Raw genomic sequence first — 22,563 nt, 5'->3', positions numbered from 1 at the left:
TGGTGACCCCAAAGGTGAGGGCAGAGAAGAGGAGACGTGGAAGTGAGGGAAGCGTGGAGGAGGTACTGGAGGATGAGCTGGCAGTGGGCTAGTGCCTCCGTCCTGGCATATGCTGTGCTTGGGACCAGGCATGGGTTCCACAGCAAGCTACTCCTCGAATGTTAGCTTTCTTTTTCTAGAAAAAATTCCAGAGTCTTGCGTGACAACTTGTTCGAAATCTTCTCAGGTCGATAGTCTTTTTTGATTAGTGTCGAACTCTTCTTGGAGACGCTGAAGTACCAGCTGCTCGGAATCGTCTGAGCCTACCGCCGACTGTGGCATCGGCGCCAGATGCCTTGACATCAAAGGCTCTGCAGTGTTTTGGCACTGAACCGGGTTTTGGGGACAGTTGCTGTTTCAGAGCCGAAGAGGCTTGCGATGCCGCTATGGTACTGGTGTCAACCAAGCCGTCCACACATAGGTTTTTGTGGCATTTTCGGTGCAGTGTGGGGAGCGTTATCAGCTCAGAAGCCTTCTGTCTGTGCCGACCATGGCCCGGAGGCAGTGGTTGAGCAGTCTCATGCGGAGAGGCCTGTAGGGTCGACGCCCAAACCCCCTGGGCGGTTTTTGGCCTGTGCACAGTGTCTGTGTTCAGTATGAGATTGAGAGGTAGTACTCAGGGTCAGAGACTTCTACACACGCTGCACGTCCGAGCGTTGCAGTTCCTCCATTTCAGACTTGGATTGGGATCTGGGTTCAAGATTGAATTTGCAGAGGGTTGTCTGCCTGAGTGTTCCTCAACGTCCTTGAAGATGTTTGGTGTGTCATAAGCCTCTTGGGGCTGCATTTAATGATGTGCAAGTCTCTAATCACATTGATACCTCAGTGCTGGTTTCGAACAGTAAGCTGGACAGGCTGCCTCATGTTTGGGAGACAGATGAAGGTTGCAAACCTGGTGTTGGTTGTCCAAGGATACTTGGAGCTACACTGAGGGCAGGACTGGAAGGTGGTCCTTTCCATCCCTATGTGGTCATCGTTGACAAGAAGAAAAGAAAGCGAGGCAGAGGCCCCAAGAAGGAGAGTCGAGTGGAGATTGGTCACCGAAGCTGAACAGGTGTTGAGAATAGGAGAAAACTGGAACGAGGAAAGTCTTTTCACACTAACAAGAGTGGGTACACCAAATAACCCAGCTGACAAATATCATGAGATACCAAAGGGGATGATGGATGGAGCGTTTGAGCAAATCAAACACTCACCCCAGTCAACTGATCTGGGTTTAAGCCATCATCATTCTTTAGCTCACTCCACCACCCCAGTTCAGACATGGCCATATGCAAATCAGTCTGACCCTGTGCCTCATGGGAACAGTCCAAGCCGAACTGCCAAGCCATGTCTTCCCTGGACCAGAAACAAGCATCCTGGGACCAGTTTCGGGTTCATAACCCTCATCAACCAGGCTATCTTGAGCAAAGTGAGCAAGGGACCAACGTCTGGGCATAACCTGCCAACTCAGGGCGAACAAAGCTATACCAAAGGGGATGATGGATGGAGCGTTTGAGCAAATCAAACACTCACCTCAGTCAACTGATCTGGGTTTAAGCCATCTTTCTTTAGCTCACTCCACCACCCCAGTTCAGACATGGCCATATGCAAATCAGTCTGACCCTGTGCCTCATGGGAACAGCCCAGTCCGAACTGCCAAGCCATGTCTTCCCTGGACCGGAAACAAGCATCCTGGGACCAGTTTCGGGTTCATAACCCTCATCAGCCAGGCTATCTTGAATTCAGTGGCAAACTGAGCAATATCATGAGGCCTCCACCCAGAGAGTGCTCGAAAACAAGTCCCAACCAGACACCAGAAGGAAAACAATCTTAACAATAGAGCTGATGCCCATGCGCATTACCAGTCATGGTAGGAGTCACTATAGCTCGTGACTCGAAAAAATTCTTTGAAGAAAAACAAGTTGCAAACATCCAAGCCCAACACTAGATAGCATTAGTATACGTCACAAACATGGCATAAACAAATATTTTCTTGCCAAAAACATTGATACAAGTCTATCCCCTTTCTGAGGAGGTTTGAAGGAAAAGCATTCAGACTGACTTTACTAGTGGATGCGTGCACCACAAGGATTTCCAGTGTTTGGTGTATAGTAAAAAAGAATCCGGGAAACCAGGGGCTGGTCTGTACCGTCTGGCCAAAGGACTGCTGATGAAGGTACTGTACATGGCTTAGTTCTAGTGGTCAGAATGTCCGTAAGGATCTCGTTGAATGGCAACAGTGGCTCAGATGAAGATGCACCAGGATAAAGAATTTCAGTCAATAAATTGGCTTTGGTTTCTAGAGTAGGCAATTAAAAGTCTAAAATACTTGCTGCTCTACGAGCAATGGCTACAGAAGAATATTCTTCCACTGGTAGACAAGGTGGCACGTTCAGTTCAGTCTCTAGTGAGATACCTAGCAAACTGGCATCTTGGAAACCTAAACACAGCCCTCCATCAATGTAATGAGGGTAGGACAGACTGTCCAGCCCCTCATCATCAGTGACGCGATGGGTATTGGGCAAGCATCTGAGTCGAAAAGGGCCTATTCCTGGGATAGTACTGGCGTAGAGGGGAAAGGCAAGGCTGAAGGTATGCCTCCACGGTCACTGGTTGTGCCTTGGCAGTTTCATACTGCAACTTAGGCCTGGAGTGGGGATTCGGCTGCTCGGGGGTCAGAAACCAGCATTCCGATTGGATCCTGTATCCGCACAGAAGGAATTGGCGTGGATATTTGGGAGTTGAAACCTGGACCAGCTTCAGTGTGGTCTCAGGAATGTGTTGCAAGGAGGTAGCCAGCATCAGGGTAGGGCATGCCAGTAGAGGTCCAATTGGGGGCCCCTGAGGCTCCATGAGGACCAAAGGCAGGCCAAAGGGAGCCAGTAGCATCTAGAAAATTTGAATCTTGGCCTCCTTAAGGGCAATTATCCTCTGCAGGTACAGCAAAGCCCTGGGGAATTCGGGAAGTGCTAGGACCAAATGCAGGAGTCAGAAGACAGCAGATCCTTTCAGTGATGGCTCTGAGACTTCTTGCCAGAATTTGAGTGATCGAATGGGGACACGTCCAGTAAGCCTTCTTGCGCTTATGGCATGCTTTCAACAAACCGCAATGTCGGGACGAGGACTTAGCACAAATCGAGGACGGCCCAGAGACTTGAAGTCTGTTTCAAATCTTGTGCTTGGTGTTGTAAAGCAGCTTCACGTACTCCTTGATCGCCTTCGGTGCATGAGGGCGCACCTATCGCATGAATTAGAGCTGTAAGCGGAGCCCAAGCACCAAAGGCACAACTTGAATGGGTCCATGATCGATATAGGTTTCCTGCAGTCGTGTCATAGTTTTGAATACTGTTTGTTTTATGAGAGAATTGTGAGAGAGAGAGAGAATTGTGAGAGAGAGAGAGAATTGTGAGAGAGAGAGAATTGAGAGAGAGAGAATTGTGAGAGAGAGAGAATTGTGAGAGAGAGAGAATTGTGAGAGAGAGCGAGTGCGAGTGCGTGTGCGTGTGTGTGTGCGCGCAGCGGGGGGTTGGAGGGGTGGGATGTGTGTGGGTGGGGAGAGTGCAGTCGGAAGAGATATCTTCTCTAGTATACTGTATTTGAGACAAAGTTTGGAATGGGGGCAAGGATTCGCAACAAGGGCACTGAAAGAAAGGAACAGACAACAGCGTGCAGGTGAGAGCTTTTATGCAGCTCTACTCCATTACTTTCAGGTTGGTATGAAGTCACTGCTGAGCCATATGGAGCCATCTACAAGCAAGTGGGGAACATTGCTGAAAAGCATCTCTTAATCCAGTCTGGCACCTGGGAATATTCTAAAGGTGAGGAATCTACAGTTAGAACTGTCACAACATATGTTTTTGAACACAAAAGAGCACCAGATGAATCCAGGACAGCATCTTGAAAACACATATACCGTACCATGAAGACAAGAGGTTTACTCAACTGCTTCTTTGACGAGCATGGACGCTGATTAGTTCAGACACTGTATTCTGCATGGATTTTAGCCTCCTTACAAACTATAAGGCCTTTCCCTTTTCAATCCACAGAGTGTTCTTATGAAGTAAGCCTCCTTTGAAAGCATCAAGGAGGACATGGTTTCATTTTCAAATGACACTGATTGTCCAACAAAGTTCAGCTGAGAAGCCCAAAATTAAGCCCATGATTCGAGATGGGGTTGCGAACCCTGGTTCTGGCCCCCTCATGAATTATGAAGGAGAGTTAACAAGGACCTTACACATTCCACCAGAGTCCTCATAACTCAGGGGATTCTCAGGGCTCAACTGGCAATCCCCGTTAACTCTGCATCCTGCAAGTTACCACCACCAGCTGTGTCAACTCTGGTGATGTTGAAATAACACACCCAGATTCATCCATCTCATAATGAGGCCTTTGATATTTTGAGAGACTACTATTGCAAAGCCTGAAGAGACTGCTAAATGAACAATATACGAGACAAAAGTTTTATTTTCACATTTCTTAGCTTTGACTAAATGTACGTTGAACATAAAAAACATCTTACCTTCCCGACTACGTGCCATGATGATCAGCTGGCAGATTACATTCACCATTTCTTGAAGGAGTGCAGGGCACTTCTTTAAGACAAATTGTTGATCTGTAACACAATACCAGAATACATTATAAATGTCTACCTTTGATTCAGGATTGAGCCAAGATACTCTTTCTACATCACTAAAAGCAAGAGAGTGTCCCCTTTCATTATGTCACGCACACCGCCATATAAACAAGAAATTATTCCTCACTAACACAGACAAAACTGTTTAAGAAGGAAGTTCCTAAGTTTCTCCATGTGTATGCATTGCACTTATTCAGCCTGTTAACTGCTACTATAAACCGAACCACATTATTATTTTCAGTGCATTCTAAACTACTGCTTTTCCTCAGCTCTACGATTGGGAATGAAGTAGTGCACTGGAAGCGGAAAAGAATCAGACACCTAGATCAACTTTGGAAGGAGAGATAATGAAATCTTTTTAAATGCGAATGGCACAGTTTTTGCATACCAGTGCACTACTTAACACAAACTTTGCAAAAGAGGAAAATACAGAGGAAAAATCCCTCACCAAGATCTCTATCCCATTATATCTTAAGACTTAGAGAGAATTCCAAAGCACAGAGTTGGGCTTATACACGGTCCTTTTAGACCACTAATTTTCAAAACATGCCCTGACCGTCACTAGATAATATTGTCAAGCAGTCCTAAATGAAAAGCTACTTACTTTCTGTAACTATCTTCCTGGTGGATACTCTAACTGTACATTACTCGCTTTGTGAATACTCCCCCAAGCCTCAGATAGGATCCGGAAACTTTTCAGCAGGACCTCTGTAGGTCAGTAGGTAGGTAGGTAGGTGGTGTCGTGCAGCTCCACATAAGTCATTCCTCTCTGGATGTGACGTGCAAAACTCAACATCAGCGCCATCCACGCACACCGGTATTAGTTACTTTCTAAGCTTTCCGTGCCTTCATACGCAGAGCCCATCAGAAAACTGGAATTATCAGTGTGCAGATCTCTAGACTGGGATCTTTTAAGATGAATTAAAAAAAGCCCACTTCCCAGAACAGGGAGGTGGGAGGGTCTGTGAAAAATCTGCAGTTAGGTAGGGTACCCACCAGAAAGATAGTTACCTAAGGTAAGTAACTTGTTCTTCTGATAGATACTTCTAATCACAGAGGTCAGAAATCTCAAGGGACAAAAGCGTAGTGGTTCAAAATGAATGCACATTAAGGAAGTGAGGACTAAATTAAAGTCACTGTGGGGCCTCACTAAGGGTTTTGCTGGAAACAAGTGTTGCAAATCTTTCAAAAATCTCATCAGAACTGGAGATTTAAATAATGGGGACTGATCTAGCAACCACAAGATTGATAAATATCCCTTAACAGTGCCTAAGCAATTTCATGCTGGGCGAGGGGTTAAAACAAACAAAACTTCAGACAACTTTGCCTCTATATGACCAATTTGTCAGGTGCAGCACCAATCCACGAATTTGCACCTATGAGTTGGCATATACAGATTTAGTGGAGGGATGCCTTGCCGTTAGGATAACATCAACAGCCTTAGGGTGCAGGAAGAAGGAGGTCAACTGTTGCCGCTCAATCTCTAAGCATGGAGATGCAAGGCGTGGAAGCCAGGGTGCAAAAACCTAGCTTGCTGCGGCGACAGAAGATCCTACTGAAGCAGCGCCTTGATCGGAAGACAGATGCTCATGCCCAGAAGTTTTGTGTGCCACACACTACTTGCCAAATGGGGTGCCACTAAGATGAATTGGGACATGTGGTTCATACTCTTCATCAGAACTCTGGGCAGAAGACAGTGGCGGTAAGGCATAAAGGAGTCCTGAACTTTACTCTAGTCTGAATGTCTCTCTGAGCGAGAGATGCTTTGGAAACACCAGCGTGCAGAAGTCTGACACTACAAGTTCTTGGTGGTAGCGAATTGATAAAGCCAGGGTTCTCCCCACTGATTAAAGACTGCCTATGCCAAGTCTGGATTAACTGCAATTTGTGATCCGCTTGACACTTGCAGCTGAGTTATTCTGCGTTAGTGTTAAAAGATCCTGCCATGTGGTTCACCACCATGGAAAACCCTTAGCTGGCCAGCAACTTCGAGAGGCGCAAGGCCTCCTGGCACAGGGTCCAAACTGCCACTCTGTAATACCCTGCTTGTTGCAGTACCACATTGCAGTACTGTTGTCCATGTGCAACTGCACCACCCTTTGTTTGATGTTGGGCAGGAAGGCCTTCAATGTCAAGTGAATCGCCCTCAACTCCCAAAAGTTGAAGTGGAGTCTTCGCCAGAGAACAGAGTCCCCTGATCTCTAAGATGGCATCCCCAACCCAGCAGCGATCCATCTGACTACCACCATAAGGAGAAGGGCCTGCCACTTACCCAATCCCAGTCCAGTAGCCACCACTGCAGGTCGTTAGCAGTCTCCTCCGCAATCTGGACAGAATACAATAGATTTTCCTGATGTTGTGCCTACTGGGGTGTTAGGTCCCACAGCAGATCCCACATGTGCCATCTAGTATAGTTGTAAAGCATGGAGCAGGAGGCCAGTAAGTGCCAGCAGCCTCAGTCATCTGCACAGATTCAGGCCAGAGGCTGAAACATCAGGATCATAGCCATAATGTCCTGGACTTTCCGTTCCAGAGTGAAGGAAGTACATTTTACTGTATTTAGAATGGCTCAGATGAAAGGGAGCGTCTACAAAAGAGTCAGATGCTACTTTGACGCTGTGTTTTCTGCAGAGACTCCCTATCCCAGATATCCTTGCGACAGGAGGCGCCAACAGAGAAGCAGGGGGCAGGACACCCTTGTGCTACAAAGCGTGTCCCCCCCCCCCCATTCCCTCAGCGTGGGATGCTGTGTTTCCTGCAGGAACTGCAGGACCCAGGGATCCTTGCGGTAGGAGGGACCAACGGAGAAGGAGGTGGGCAGGACACCCTCACACTACAAAGTGCAGACCCACCCCCATTCCCGCAGCGCAGGATACTGTGTTTCCTGCAGGGACTCCCGGTCCCAGAGATCCTCGCGCCAAGAGGCGCCAACAGAGAAGCAGGGGGGCAGGACACCCTCACGATCAAAGTGCGGCTCCCATTCCCACAGCGCGGGATGCTGGGTTTCCTGCAGGGACTACCGGTCCCAGAGATCCTCACGCCAGGAAGCACCAACAGAGAAGCAGGGAGCAGGACACCCTTGTGATACAAAGCACTGCCCCCAATTCCTGCAGCGCAGGACGCTGTGTTACCTGCAGGGACTCCCGGTCCCAGAGATCCTTGTGCCAGAAGCCACCAACAGAGAAGGGGGCGGGGGGGGTCGAGGTAGGACACCCTCACGCTACAAAGTGGGGCCCCTATTACCGCAGCACGGACAAGGTGTTTCCTGCAGGGACTCCCGGTCCCAGAGGAACGTGCAGTCAGAGAAGCAGGGGGGCAGGACACCCTTGGGCTACAAAGCACAGCCCCTATTCCCTCATCAGTAGCCATTGCCACAAAATCTCTTACTCTCAGATCACGGAACACTGCAGGCGTGAAAAGCAAGCTGGTCAACACTGAATGGTGCAATTATATCTGCACAGCAGACATTCTAGGTTTCCAAGACTGCATACTGGAAGTTACTCCATAAATGGCTATACAGCCATAATTTGCCCTGCATACCATCAGTACACGAGCGAGCCAAGGGAGGTTTCTCTGTTCTGGTTTTAGCTATAGCTCCGGTGACTGTTATAAAGTGTTTTTTAATCCCTCACCTTTCTTCCAATTAGTTTTTACTTAGGGCAGATATGAAATTATCCATTGTTTTGAAACATTTTGATAATAATCTGTTTAATAACAAACGTTCAGAGGTTGTAAGGACCCTTGAGAAAGAATTGGATGTTTTTACAAAGGGTATCGCTGGAGATCGGGTCCTTATCTGGGTAGGAGACTTTAATATTGATCTCTGTGTTCATTCATGTATTGATCTTTGTGGGCACGAAGACATCCAGGGTAATAATCTGAAGCATTTCCCCCATAATACATATGGTGATTGTTTAAATCTGCTATTATATAAGCATAACTTGGAAATCTTGATTAATACAGGGTCTCTCTTTGCCAACCTTTTGTGGAAACAGCAGCATTTCACATATTGACCACATCCTAATGTCAGCAAATATAAATTATCTAGCTCATTAGCTTGAAATGGTCGGGAATAAATGCATCAGTGTTCTTATAACAGTTGGCAAGATGTAATTAGAAGATTTATTTGCCTGTACAGAAATTGAACCTATACCCGACGAAGTTGTTTGAGCCTTTAGCAGGATCACATATCTAGAACCACTAGCGGTCTACAAAAACTGATCAATGGTTTCGTAGGATATATGGAGCACAAAGACCTCAAACTAAATTTGGCTAAAACTGTTATCATGGTGTGCGGAAGAGGTAGAACCGCAGTCTTGGCAAATGTCTTCAAAGCAGCAGCACAAGGTGTTATCCCTAAAACCTGGACTGACTCCCTCATTGTCCCAACATTCAAGAAAGGGGACAGGGAGGATTCCAGGTGTTATCGCCCGATATCCCTCCTGGACTCCACGGCTAAAATTCTGGGGATGATTGTCTTAGACCGACAGGATGATTGGATGGTGGACAATCACGTGCTTACAGATGTGCAATATGGTTTTAGGAATGACATAGGGACTATGGAATAATGTATAAATCTTCATCTTATAGTTAGCAAGTACACTTTAGAGAAGCAGGGTTTTATTTATCTTTGTTTTGCTGATCTTTCTAGCACTTTTGATTTAGTCAATCATTCAACACTTTGGAAAAACACTGATTGACATGAGCACCCCTATGGATATTGTTACACATCTGTATTCCTCAATGACCTCATGTGTAAGGTACGGGTTGGATTCAAAGTGCACACCCAGATTTAGTGTTAAAAGAGGGATAAGACAAGAGTATGTTATAGCCCCCAATCTCTTCTCCCTCTATGTGAAGGGGGTTGATAAAGAGCTTCAGAAGCTAGAAGCTGAAGCACTAAATATGAGACCCAGATTCACTTTGGTGCTCCTTTATGCAGACTATGTGGTCATGATGCCTAGAACCACTAATGGTCTACAAAAACTGATCAATGGTTTCATAGGATATATGGAGCACAAAGACCTCAAACTAAATTTGGCTAAAACTGTTATCATGGTGTGCGGAAGAGGTAGACCCAAAAAGAAATAATTCCATGTTAGGAATCACAAATTAATAGAAGTAAAGAATTTTTTCTATTTGCGTGTACGTTTCTCAAGCTCTGGTTTCTGGAGACCCCACCTGGAAATAGCAGTTATGATTTGCTAGATCAACCAAGGCTTTGTTTAGGTTTGCTAGAAAAGTTGGTAACAAACCAATCCGTGAAATGTTGCAACTCTATAGGAGTAAATGCATACCTTATGCTACCTACGGTGCAATTCTCTGGGCGGCAAGGGGGCAAAACACCATGCCAACTCAGGAAAATCTATTTTTGGCCAGGCGTTATATCCACTTTTATTACTCACTGAGAACTAAGTGTTACTTATGTGGAAGATACAATTTATTTGAGTGTGATCACCGGCTGGCACAACATCTCGAGTAAACCAGGCATGAAATTCTCAAGGGAAGTGATCAATGACTGCCTTGCCCTTAAGCACTGTAATAAAATTCCTTGGCTGACGCATGTCAATAGGTTAATAATGGAAATTGATGCAGATCACCAATTTAAGACTACAGCATATATACTACAGTTTATCAAAAAAGAACCATCTATAAAATAAAATTCTGGAAGATGTATTTTAACTTTGTATGCTTTTATGAGTACCATACAAATAAACTGAATTTGACTGGACTTTGACCAGTTGATAGCGAACCCCAACAATGTGAGGATGTTCGACATAGTTTGGAGGTGTTTGACAACTGCCAGGGGTGGTCCCGCATTTAACAGCTAGTAGTCGTGGTAGGGGAAGACAGGTAATCCTGACCTTCAGAGATGTCCTGCAACCACTGTCTTTACTTTCGTGAACACCCAAGGGGCACTGGTGAGCGCAATGTGGAGCACTGGGAACTGAAAAAGTATTGGTCCACCATGAACCTCAGGTAGTGCTTGTGGGTCTACAAGAGGGGGTTATAAAATTAAGCATCCTGCAAGTCCAGTGCCACCATTCAGTCTCCAGGGTCCAAGGCAGACAGGACCTCGGCTACCATGAACAATATTGGATTTATCCTTCCGCAGGAAAGTATTGAGATGTTGAAGATCTATATTAGGCCGAAGGCCTCCATCTTTCTTCAGCACAATGAGGTAGACGGAGTACCACCAAGTTCCTACTTCCAAGGCCGGAACCCTCCCTTTGGTCTGCCACCCCTGGAGGAGATATAGGGTCGTGCCTCCCACAGAACTGTTGTGTGATGGCAAGGACACCTTAAAGAGGATTTGCAGATGTGGCCGCTGGAGGGTGCAGGGGACTGAGCGGAGCGTTGCTCCTGCTGTCCTCACAGACTCTGGGAACCGCAACCTGGACCACAAAATAGTTGTAAAGCCTGGCATACTGGAGAAGCAGTCTGGTGTTGACTCCGGAAAACCTCTACCATATCCATAAAGGGGCGAAACCGCTGGTGGAATTGTCTTTATGGAGCAGACAGATTCAGGGGGCATGTAGAGGCTCTGCTCTCTGTTTAAAGAGCTCCTGGCAGGGTCCCTTTTATCCCCAAAAAGACGTGACCCGTCAAAAGGCCTGTCCATGAAAGATGCCTGGATGATCATAGAGAAGCCTGTGGATCTCCTCCACGTACAGTGGTGGTGAATTACGCTGGAGCCTATGGCATGTCCTAGACAATCAGTTGTGCCCAGTTCTAAACGTATTACAAATTTTAACGAATCGCAGCCATCGTGAACACCCTTGCATGGCGGCTAAGGGTCATCTGGAACACCTGTTAAATCCTGAGCCATTGTATCCCAAAGACATGGGACTAACAGCCAAGAAGACAGCTGGCACTGACAGATCTTAATGAAAAGCTTGTGGAGGAGAAAATTATTTAGCCAAAAGTCTCAATTTACTAGGACTACACCGAGCCTGGTGGTGGGAACTTGGACTACCAGGCTCTCTGGAGTGGGATAGTGCGTTAGGAAGGTAGGGTTGCCAGGTGGAGGGCAATGGCCAACCAGTCTATTGATTGGGGGTCCAGAGCACAGCTTCGCCTGGGTACCCAGAAGATCTCAGTAATTGACTCACTGAAGGGCAGGAGTGGCTTTGGTGGAAGCCTGACTAGGTTGCAGAACTTCAGTCAAAATATTAGTTTTAACTTCCATGTTTGACCGTTGCAAGTAGAATACTTCAGCTGCCACACATCACGACAGTGAAGGAGGTCCTTTTCACCGTAGCAGGACCCAGGGGAGACAAGGCTAATATCTGGAGATGTGTCAAGCCCACTGGCATCCGGTAGCTCTTCATATCTGTTGTCCACATCATACTGGGAGACATAATCATCCCCTTTGCCATAGTGGTCATTCTCCAAATCTGTACCAAATAAGTTATGTGAAGTCTGGGCCCTACCATAAGGTAAGGGAAAACGAAATGGTTACTTACCAGTAGAAGTAGTTTTGCAGCTTAAAATTTTTCTTGATTCACATGCTGTGCATTACGCCGCCATCTAGTGGCAGGGTCCAGAATGGTCTTTGGTTTTTTTTTTTTTCTGTTTTGGTCGTCGACGACCACCAATTGGTATCAGGTACGTCCCCTGTGTGACGTCAGACGGCGCCCAGGAGGTCGTTGTATGTGGTAGCCATCTTCGGATTCTTTTTTCTGTTTGTGTTCTTAGTATGTAGTCCTTTAGGTGGTCATTTAGATGAGTTTAGTAAATTATTTTCCCACCTGTTGTATTCCTCGCAGGGGAGTTCGGGTGGGTCGCATGTGAATCCAGAAAATTCTTCAAGCTGCAAAACTACTCCTACTGGTAAGTAACCATTTTGTTTTGCAGTGTGAATCCTTTTCTGGATTCACATGTTGTGCATTAGATTATGTAGTCGTTTCTACCGTCCTGGGGAGGATGTGGTTAGAGGAAGACTTAGCGAACAGGTGTGGAGTACCCTTTGTCCTATTTGAGCTTCCTTATTCATTTGAATGTCCACACAATGTTTGGTAAATGTGTGTGGTGATGCCCCTGTGGCTTCAGCACATAGTGTCCATGGGGACATTGGCCATAAATGCTAGGGTTGCTCCCTTTTTAGGTCTCGCCTGATCCAGCGCATGCGCTGGTCTGGCCGAGACATTTAGTCAGTGGCATTTCAAAGTGCTACCAAATCAAAGGCTTTTCCCCTGCCATCAGCTTGCGATTACGCGCACAAGCGCGCGCCTCGAGCCACCCCTCCATCTGCCTCTCTGTCCTGTTCTCCTTATTTGCGCCCCTCCCTCTCCCCACCCACAACCCGCCCTTTACCTTCTTTACTCCTCCCGCCTGTCTGTTCCCTCCCCTTTCTCTTCTTCGCGTCCGTTCATCTGTCTCCTCGTTCCCCTCCCACAGTTCCTCTGTGACACCCGCGCTCTACTTTCTCCTGCACCTTGGCTCCTCCCATCTATGCCTCACCTGCGTCTTCTCCCGTCTATCCCTCCTATGCCCTCCGTTCCAGCGCCGTCGGACCTTGCCCTCACGCCCCCGTGTTTCACTCGCAACGTTTCCTGTTAGCTCTTCTCGCGCGCCCTGTCTGCCGCTGTCCAGCATTCTTACTTCGAGTCTCTCATGCCTCACAGCATAATTCTTGTTTTTTCGTGGTAGCAGTTTGTACAAATTACGGATAAGTAGCTGCGCATTTTCATTCTTCAGATTGGTCCTGCTAAAGCGCGCCTAATGTGACACGGTCCATTTTTTTTTATTTTTTATTATCGATAACGTCCTCATTGGCAGTCATATGATCGGCGTGGTTTGGTGCGTTGCTCCACGCACTCTTTGCAGTGCATGTTTCATACATATCGTATTTCTTTCTGTCCATGGACCTTTTGTGTTTGCTGCCTTGCTCAGCTGGGTCATTCGAGTGTTATGCACTCGTTCAGTGGCGAATACATCGTGGATGTAGTTTCGGGAATCAGTTCACAAGGGAATTATTGGTTATTGTCATCAAATAACGACAGTTGTATATGCCCATGCTGCCGTTTGTGGCTGCGCTGGGCTTTGTTCTTTCTGCTCTGTTGTTGACTGGAGCATGCGTGGCTGCAAGTGTGGGTGTAGAGTGTGGTCCACGGGGTAAAGAGGGGAAGTTTAGATTCACTTTCATACATCGATGCAGTGATGAGAGAGTAGCACATCCATACTTATCTTTTATTTGCACCTTATTCATTAGCCTCCTGATGGTCACAGTTGGCTCACAGTTGGGAGTTTTGGACACCCAAAGGACTGTGTTTTTATAGGCAGTCTCCAAAAGCGTAATGTTATTTACTGAAGACCACATGGGTCGGCGGGCTTAATTTCTTAAACACTTGTGCCTTCCAGTAGCAGACATTGCGTCAAGTATAGCACATGAGGCCCGTGTTTAAGATGAGCTGTTCAGCTGTGCTGAAGTTATTATTGAGATATTTAGGCGGGCAGACGTTACAGTAACATAGGGTCTGTAACTTTAACTGATGCTATCACCAGTACCAGCATCACTCTGGATCACCACAGCATCACTATGCAGTGCCACAGCGTCAGTCGGGCCGCCACAGCATCACTCGGGGCCGCCACAGCATCACTCGGGGCCGCCACAGCATCACTCGGGGCCGCCACAGCATCACCCGGGGCCGCCACAGCATCACCCGGGGCCGCCACAGCATCACCCGGGGCCGCCACAGCATCACCCGGGGCCGCCACAGCATCACCCGGGGCCGCCACAGCATCACCCGGGGCCGCCACAGCATCACCCGCGGCCGCCACAGCATCCCTCGCGGCCGCCACAGCATCCCTCGCGGCCGCCACAGCATCCCTCGCGGCCGCCACAGCATCCCTCGCGGCCGCCACAGCATCCCTCGCGGCCGCCACAGCATCCCTCGGGGCCGCCACAGCATCCCTCGGGGCCGCCACAGCATCCCTCGGGCCGCCACAGCATCATTCGGGGCCGCCACAGCATCATTCGGGGCCGCCACAGCATCATTCGGGGCCGCCACAGCATCATTCGGGGCCGCCACAGCATCATTCGGGGCCGCCACAGCATCATTCGGGGCCGCCACAGCATCATTCGGGGCCGCCACAGCATCATTCGGGGCCGCCAAAGCATCACTCGGGCCGCCAAAGCATCACTCGGGGCCGCCAAAGCATCACTCGGGGCCGCCAAAGCATCACTCGGGGCCGCCAAAGCATCACTCGGGCCGCCACAGCATCACTCAAGGCCACCACAGTATCACTCGGGGCCACCACAGTATCACTCAAGGCCATCAAAGCATCACTCACCTTCAGCACAGCATCACTCAGGGCCACCACAGCAGCACTATGCGCTACCACAGCATCACTCAGGGCCACCACAGCATCACTCAGGGCCACCACAGCATCACTCAGGGCCACCACAGCATCACTCAGGGCCACCACAGCATCACTCAGGGCCACCACAGCATCACTCAGGGCCACCACAGCATCACTCAGGGCCACCACAGCATCACTCTACGTCACCACATCATAACCCAGGGGCCAGCACAGCATCACTCAACGACCCCACAGAATCACTCAGTGCTTCTTACACATTTTTATTACAACTTCTTAGCATGTTGCACAGCAGCCACACTTCTCTACAGCATGGCATAGAAACATTGGCAAAGTAAATAGCTCTACCTAAACACATTCAAAAGGCGCCCCAATGCATAGCCAATAGGTTTCGCCTTTGGGACATTGTAAGTGTTTAGTTATCCAGCAGAATATCCTTCATTAAACAACATCAAGTGTTGCATGGCTAAACACTTATAAGATCCCAAAAGCGAGACCTATTGGCTATGCCAATGCTTGTTTCTAGTGGAGTGAGCTGTTGGTCACACCGTCAATTCCTTGTTGGCTGTGGCGTAGCATTGCTGGATGGTTTGGACTATCCATCTTGAGATTGTTGCCTTTGAAACAGGTTTTCTTGTGTTATGTGCGTAGGCAACAAACTATTGTTTGGATTTGCAGGTTTGTTCCGTTCTTTGAAGGTAATACAGTAGTGCTCTCCTTACATCCAGGGTATGGAGGCTTCTTTCTCCTTTAGTTTTTAGGTTTTTGAAGAATACCAGCAGGGTAATATTTTGATCTAAGTGGTATTTGGATACCACTTTCGGCAGGAATTGTGGGTTTGTTCTTAAAACAACCTTGTCCTTGTGAATTTGCATGTAGGGCTCCTGTATGGTTAATGCTTGTAACACACTTACTCACCGTAGGGATGTGATTGCAATGAGAAAGGCAGTTTTTAAGGCAATATGTTGAGTTCTGCTTTATGCATGGGCTCAAAAGGTCTTGTCATAAGTTTCGTGAGCACCATGTTTAGACTTCACATGGGCACCGGAGCTGTTCTAGGGGGAGCAATTCTCTTGCATCTTTCCAGGAATCGATTAAGGACAATCCTTGTAAAGAAGCTCTTGCACGTTCCCCCCCGATGTATGCTATGATTGCTGCGAGGTGTACCTTTATACTTGAATAGTTGATGTGACTGTCTAGGAGATGAGGCAGATATATGAATACAGTCTCCGTTGTGTTGATTGATTCTGTTTCACTGTTAGCAGTGCACCATGTGGTGTATCGCTGCCATTTAGCGACATAGCATTTTCTTGTTGTTGGTTCCTTGCCTCTTTTAGAATTTCCATAGTTCGTTGTGGTTGTTTGAGGTGACCAAACTATGTATGCAGGAGCCAAGCTGCTAGGTGTAGCGTTGTTGGTTCCGGATGAAAGATCTGGCCCTGTTGCATTGTTAATAGGTCCTTGTCTGCTTTGAGTTTGATCATCTGTCCCCTGGACAGTTCTAGGAGACTTGAGTACCATGTTTGTCTTGACCATTGCGGGGCAATGGGAATTAGGTTTGTTCTTGGTTGCCTTGCCTTTTCTAGTACCTTCTGTATTAGGGGTATTGGTGGAAAGGCGTATGCAAATGTCCCTGACCAGCTTAGCAACAGGTGGCGAGGCAACCTCGAGGCAAAGAACTGGCATTTTTTGTTCTGTATTGTTGCAAAAAGGTCTATCACTGGTGTTCCCCAGAGATTGAAGATGTACTGTACAGACTTCTGTTTAAATTCTCAGTCGTGGGAGCAGTTGTTCTGTCTGCTCAGTTGATTTGCTGTAGTGTTGTATATTGCCGGTAGGTGAACGGTTTGAAGATTGAATGTTTTAGATCCTGCCCATTGCCAGATTTCCTGTGCTAGTTTGCTAAGTGGGAAGGATTTCATACCTTCTTGTTTGTTGAGGTAGAACATTGTTGTGGTGTTGTCTGTCTGAATCATGACAGTCTTTCCTTGAATGTGTTTCTGGAACTTTTTTAGCGCCAAGAAAACAGTTTATTTCCAAGTAGTTGATGTGTTTTATGGAATCCAGTTTATTCCATTGACCCCGTACTTTCAGTTGTTTGCAGTGCGCTCCCCATCCACTGAGGGATTGTCACAGAGGGAGTTGGGTTCCTGAAAGGTCTGCCTTGTGTTACGTTGTTGGATGCATACCATTGTGTATCTGCTTGCAGCTTGTGTGTAACAACCAATAGATCCTCCCAACTCCCTGTGGCTTGAGACCAGTTGTTGGCTTGCTATTCCTGGAATTGGCGCTTATGTAGTCTAGCATGAGGGATGAGTGGGTGGCATGATGCCATCATGCCCATAAGTTACATAACTCTGCTCACTGTCAGAGATTGACCCTTCTGGTAGAGAGTGGTTTCCTGCGTTATTGCCTGTATCCTCTTTTGCTTTGGGTATGCCCACACGTTCTTTGAGTTTAGTCTTGCACCTAGGAAATCTTTTTTTTCTGGATGATTTCTTGTGGTTTATAGAAAACCCTAGTTTTTGCAGCGTGTGGATAGTTGCCTGAATGTGACTGAGGCATCTTCGTTTTGTGTTTGCCCTTATAAGCCAGTCATCCAGATAGGGGTAGACATGTATTCCCCTTCTCCTGAGGTGTGCCACAACTGCGGCTAGGCATTTGGTGAAAACGTATGGTGCCGACTTTATTCCGAAAGGGAGTACTTTGAATTGATAATGGGTTCCCTTTTATAGGAACTGCAGGTACTTTCTGTGTTTTTATTCATTGGGATGTGCAAGTAGGCGTCTTTGAGGTCTATTGTTGCCATGTAATCTCCTTTCTGTATTTGTGGGATTATTTCCTGGAGGGTGGACATTTTGAAGTGCTGTGTTAAAATGAACTTGTTTATGAACCTTCGGTCCAGGATTGGCCTTAGCGATGAGTCCTGTTTGGGCACTAGGAAGTATAGTGAGTAGTTTCCTTTGAAGCACTCTTGTTTTGGTACCAATTCTATTGCTTGTTTTTGAAGTAGATCTTTGATCTCTGAATTTAACTGTACGAGTTCCGATTTTAAGAATTTTCTTATTCTCTGTGCGTTTGCAGGTGGAGTTTGTTAGTTCTATGCAATACCCATACTTTACTAGATTTAAAATATATTTGTCTGATGTGATGTTTTCACATTGATGTAAAAATGGGGACATTCTTCCCCCCACCGGTGTTTTGTGAGGGTCCTTCTCTGTGTGGAAGTCGATTTGAGCAGTTTAGTCTTCCTATCCAGTTTACTGGCTTGTTTGTTGTGCAATACCCTGGACTTGTTGCTGTTGTGACATTTGCTGTCCTTGGCCAAATGTACCTCTACCTGTGGACTTCCTGTTGTTGAAGCCGCCTCTTTTGAAGGTACCCCTTTGCTGCAGGGCTCCCAATGCGCTTGCAGTTTCATTATCCTTCTTCATTTGTTGGAGGGATTAGTCTACCTCCTTTCCGAACAGTGCTTCCCCTGTGAAGGGTCTTGTTGATGTTTGAAACCTGAAATTCTTAGCCAGGCATGTCTTCTTAGGGAGGTGCCAGTGCACATGTGTCTGCTGGCGGTGTCTGCAGCGTCTAGTGCAGACTTGAGGCATGTATTTGCAATGTTACTGCCCTCCTGGCCAATAGATTTTGCTCTATTTTTGTCCTCTTTGAGGAGCTTGTTAATGATCCTCTATGTCGTACCATTGCTGGTGACCGTATCTGTTTAACAGGGCGTTGGAGTTTGCGATGCACCACTGCCTCCTCCTCCATTTTCCTTCCCACCATTTTCATTCTTTTGCTTTCTTTTTCTGGTGGAGGTCCAGTGTTCGAGAGTGCATTAGCTCTTTTTCTGGCTGTGGTGACAATGGTGGAGTCAGGCACTGTATTCCCCTAGATATATTGAAGGTCCTTGGAATGAGTGCTTATATTTTTTCTCAACTCTTGGAGTTACCCCTTTGCTTGAGACTGGTTCCTTATGGCTCCTGGGCAGGCAGATGTTGCACACGGTGTGTTGATTGTGTTGTGCGAACTTGTAGTGGCATTCAGGGCAAAACTTGAAGGGGGTATTTTCCATAGCCCCTACCTCGCCATTTGTCAACCTTGAAGTTAGTCTTTCGTGTTGGTCCCGGAGTACTGCTCTTCTCTCCGGTTGAGGTGTTGATGTTCGGTGGAGTTCACTGGAACATTTCGGCTTTTTCTTTCTATTTTCGGGGGTATCCTGAAAAAACGTTGGAGCTTCCAGTCTTGCTTCCAGACCCAATGGCGGAAAAAAGAATCTGAAGATGGGTACCACGTACAATGACCTCCAGGGCACGGTCGGATGTCACACAGGAGACGTACCCGGCACTAAATAGTGGTCGTCGATGACCAAAACAGAAAGAAAAAAAAGACAATTCCGGACCCAACCACTAGATGGCAGAAAAATGCACAGCATGTGAATCCAGAAAAGGATTCACGCTGCTGCAAAAGTATCAGAATCTGAGGAATTGCCAAGAGGAGCACGCCGGTCGATGCCAGACACAACTTCAGTAAAGGTGGATTCCTTTCAGATAGCACAATACAGACTGTATATCCTCATCCAGCATCTATACCGGCATCTATACAAGTGGATCACTTGCGCCGGAGCCCAAGCAGGCACAGAAGTTGGTGCTCGGCCCGATATGGATACAAGGAGCAAAGGAAAGCCAAGGACCAAATTGCCAGCGGTGGCCCAACTGGAGGCCCCTGCGGTACTTTGGGGACCAAAGGCACGCAACAGGGAGCCAGTAAAGCGCCATGGATCCATAGTATAGTCTCCTTGAAGGCTTCTACTTGCTGTGACGCTGCTAATGGACCTGGGAAGTCATGAACAGAGATGCATTTGGCTACGATGGAGACTGGGTGCGAGACCGGGCAGCATGCCGACACCCTCTCTGAGGTTGGAGAGTGGTGGGAAGAGACAGTTTCCCACTTGGAGTTCTTGTGCTTCTTTTACTTACCTGAAGACTTCGCCCGCAGGAACAGGACCTTTCTTTTGACTTAAACTGGTTATGGCATGGAATCATCTTGTGCTTGACAACTTTGAGCTTGGCTTACCATCACTGAATGGCCTTCAGGTTCATCTGAACGCTGCCCTCACACGTATAAAAGTGTTAAATCTCGTGGCCCAACCCCAAGCACCATAAAACAAACTTCGTGCAGGTCAGTCACAGACATCTGTTCACAACAAATCCCTGCAAGTCTGGAACCCTGTAGATTTAGGGGGTGACATTTCCTTTGCACACTGAAAACATCTTGTGACAAAAATCTGGTCAAAGACCAAGGAGAAGCTCAGAATCCCCATCTGAAGCCCAGAAAGACAGGAACTGGCATCAGCATAAATGGGTGGTGCATATATGTGTTTTCACATGTCACTTATGGAGCGGAATGACGTCTGCGCAGAGCTGTAAGTTTGCAGATCCAGTCGGACACCAGGGTAAGTATTCACAAGGAATCCGTGATTAGAAGTATCCATCAGAAAAAAATATATATATACTGAAGACGATTGAGCCTCATGAATGAATAGGCATTACTACGGAAGACTAAACTAAAATGTTGACATTTAAATATATTTGTCTAGATTTTGTCATATTACACCCAGCAAATTTACTACTACACTCGGAATGTGGGCATTTCCAATCCATTACACACCCTATGGGCTCAGCGCACCACTAAAAGGTACTTGAAATTAATATAAGCAGAATGGCCAACAGCGACTGACACCCACGTAACTAGCTCACCTCACCCAGGTTGTTACAGGACACCTGTGACCTAACAGATAAAGAAAACAACAGAAACTGAGGTGAATAGTAACCTCAGATGCAGCGGCAAAACTAGGACTGCTGCATCACGGGATGGTGGGGGAGGGGGGGGGGAGCACCTACAGTGCCAATGATCTAAAACTGGAATGTAGAAATCACAATAGCTGTGTACTGAGAAAAGTAATGTGCAGGGTAAATTATCAACTTGCGATGTTTAATAAAATTTGAGGACACTTGAAGTAACAAAAAATGCCACCTGAAAGGGGGCAAATGTAAACCATGTAAAGACAAGACAGCTAAGCGAGTAGAGGAGAGGACACTAAGGTGCAATGACTTCCCTTCAGCCTTACTCTTTCCTACCCTCAGGTACAAAATAAAGTAGGGGACCCAGATTACATGGGTTGCTTCATTCTTTATCCTGCTAATGCAACTATTTATCACATTTAATGGTGTTGAAGCTCAAATGGTTTACAAGCATAATATAAAAACATGTATGGTTGATCAATCCCCTTTTACAACCCTTCCTCTCCACTAAAAGTTAAACAATGAGCCACAATAAGTAATTATGCAAAAACAAGTGTGATATTTTTGCATTGATGAAGTAAAAACCACTAGATAGCACAAAATAAAATCTAACACCATTGTTTTACTTTACTCCCTTTTCAATCACTGCTTCTGCAATGTGTTCTTTACGTAAATTCACCATTTTTCAGGACTTTGAGCTCTTGGGGGTACAAAACGCTCTATAAAACTGTGTCACTATGCTGGAAATGCATACATGCATCTTGCAAGCACAAGAAGAAAAAGAACAGATTACCATCTCTAAATTAATCCCGCTCTGCATAAAGAATGTCCTAACTTCACAATCACTCCTTGCATAGCTTGGACATAGTCATTGCACTCATCGGCTATAAGCTATTCATCATTTAATTTGGTCATCTTGATCAGGGTTTTCAGTAACTCTTCCTTTTGTCTTTTATAAGTGGCATAGACTGAAATTATGCATGAATGCTGTCTTTTCCAACATTGCTGTTGTGGATCTAGCTTCCATGTATGCTTTTAAATCCACAACTTAAATTTCAAATGTCCTACTACACTTTCTTGCAGGCCTGATGTTCTGGCTCTAACATCTTTGATCAATACAAACCTAGATCTTTCTACTATTAGGTTTCAGGCTCTCTTTTGACCTTCTCCCCGTTTGACGACACACTTTGTGCATCAAAGGACCACGTTTTTACGGTATTGTTTTCTTCTTGTTACCTTCACATCCATCTGAGTATTTGCTCAGATACTTCAGCCCTTTTCCTGATTTCCCTATCCCCTCGCCTGTAGTGTCTGGCAAGTTATAAATGATAGAATCCTTCTGGCTCCTGATAGTCTTTGCAACTGTGATGTAAGTGTAGAGCAGATTGCAAAGAAGGCTGGTTTAGAAGGATAATGTTACTTACCCAGTAAGCATCTGTTCTTGGCATGTAGAGCTGTAGATTCACATGCTTTGCATACTCCTGCCATTTAGTGTTGGGTCCGGATGTTTGCAAACTGTTTTTCTTCTAAGAAGTCATTCCTAGTCACGAGGTAAGGTGACTCCTCCTTTCGGTGATAGTGTGCATGGTCATCGACTCCATTGTTAGATTGTTTTCCCTTCAAGAGGGTGAGAATTGAGTAAGTAAGTGAAGTATAGAGATGTCCATGTGCATGAATGTATAATTAAGAACTGCAACAACTACAGGTATCTGGGGAGGCAGGTGGGCGCATGTGAATCTACAGCTCTAAATGCCAAGAACAGATGCTTACTGGGTAAGTAACATTATCCGT

At 46.5% G+C, this 22,563-nt stretch overlaps 1 protein-coding gene across 1 annotated transcript in view; it reads right to left on the bottom strand.

Moving 5' to 3' along the window:
• SEC63 (SEC63 protein translocation regulator) overlaps positions 1-22,563 on the bottom strand; it is a 669,334-nt gene that overhangs the window by 364,636 nt on the left and 282,135 nt on the right. The window contains exon 11 of the mRNA XM_085611209.1: positions 4,541-4,633. Within this exon, the coding sequence (XP_085467335.1) occupies positions 4,541-4,633 (93 nt within the window). The remainder of the gene's footprint in view (positions 1-4,540; positions 4,634-22,563) is intronic.

The sequence above is a fragment of the Triturus cristatus genome, chromosome 6 (genome assembly GCF_964204655.1).
Source record: "Triturus cristatus chromosome 6, aTriCri1.1, whole genome shotgun sequence".
In the NCBI taxonomy this organism is placed as follows: Eukaryota; Metazoa; Chordata; class Amphibia; order Caudata; family Salamandridae; genus Triturus; species Triturus cristatus.
This window is presented reverse-complemented; position numbering and strand designations above follow the sequence as displayed.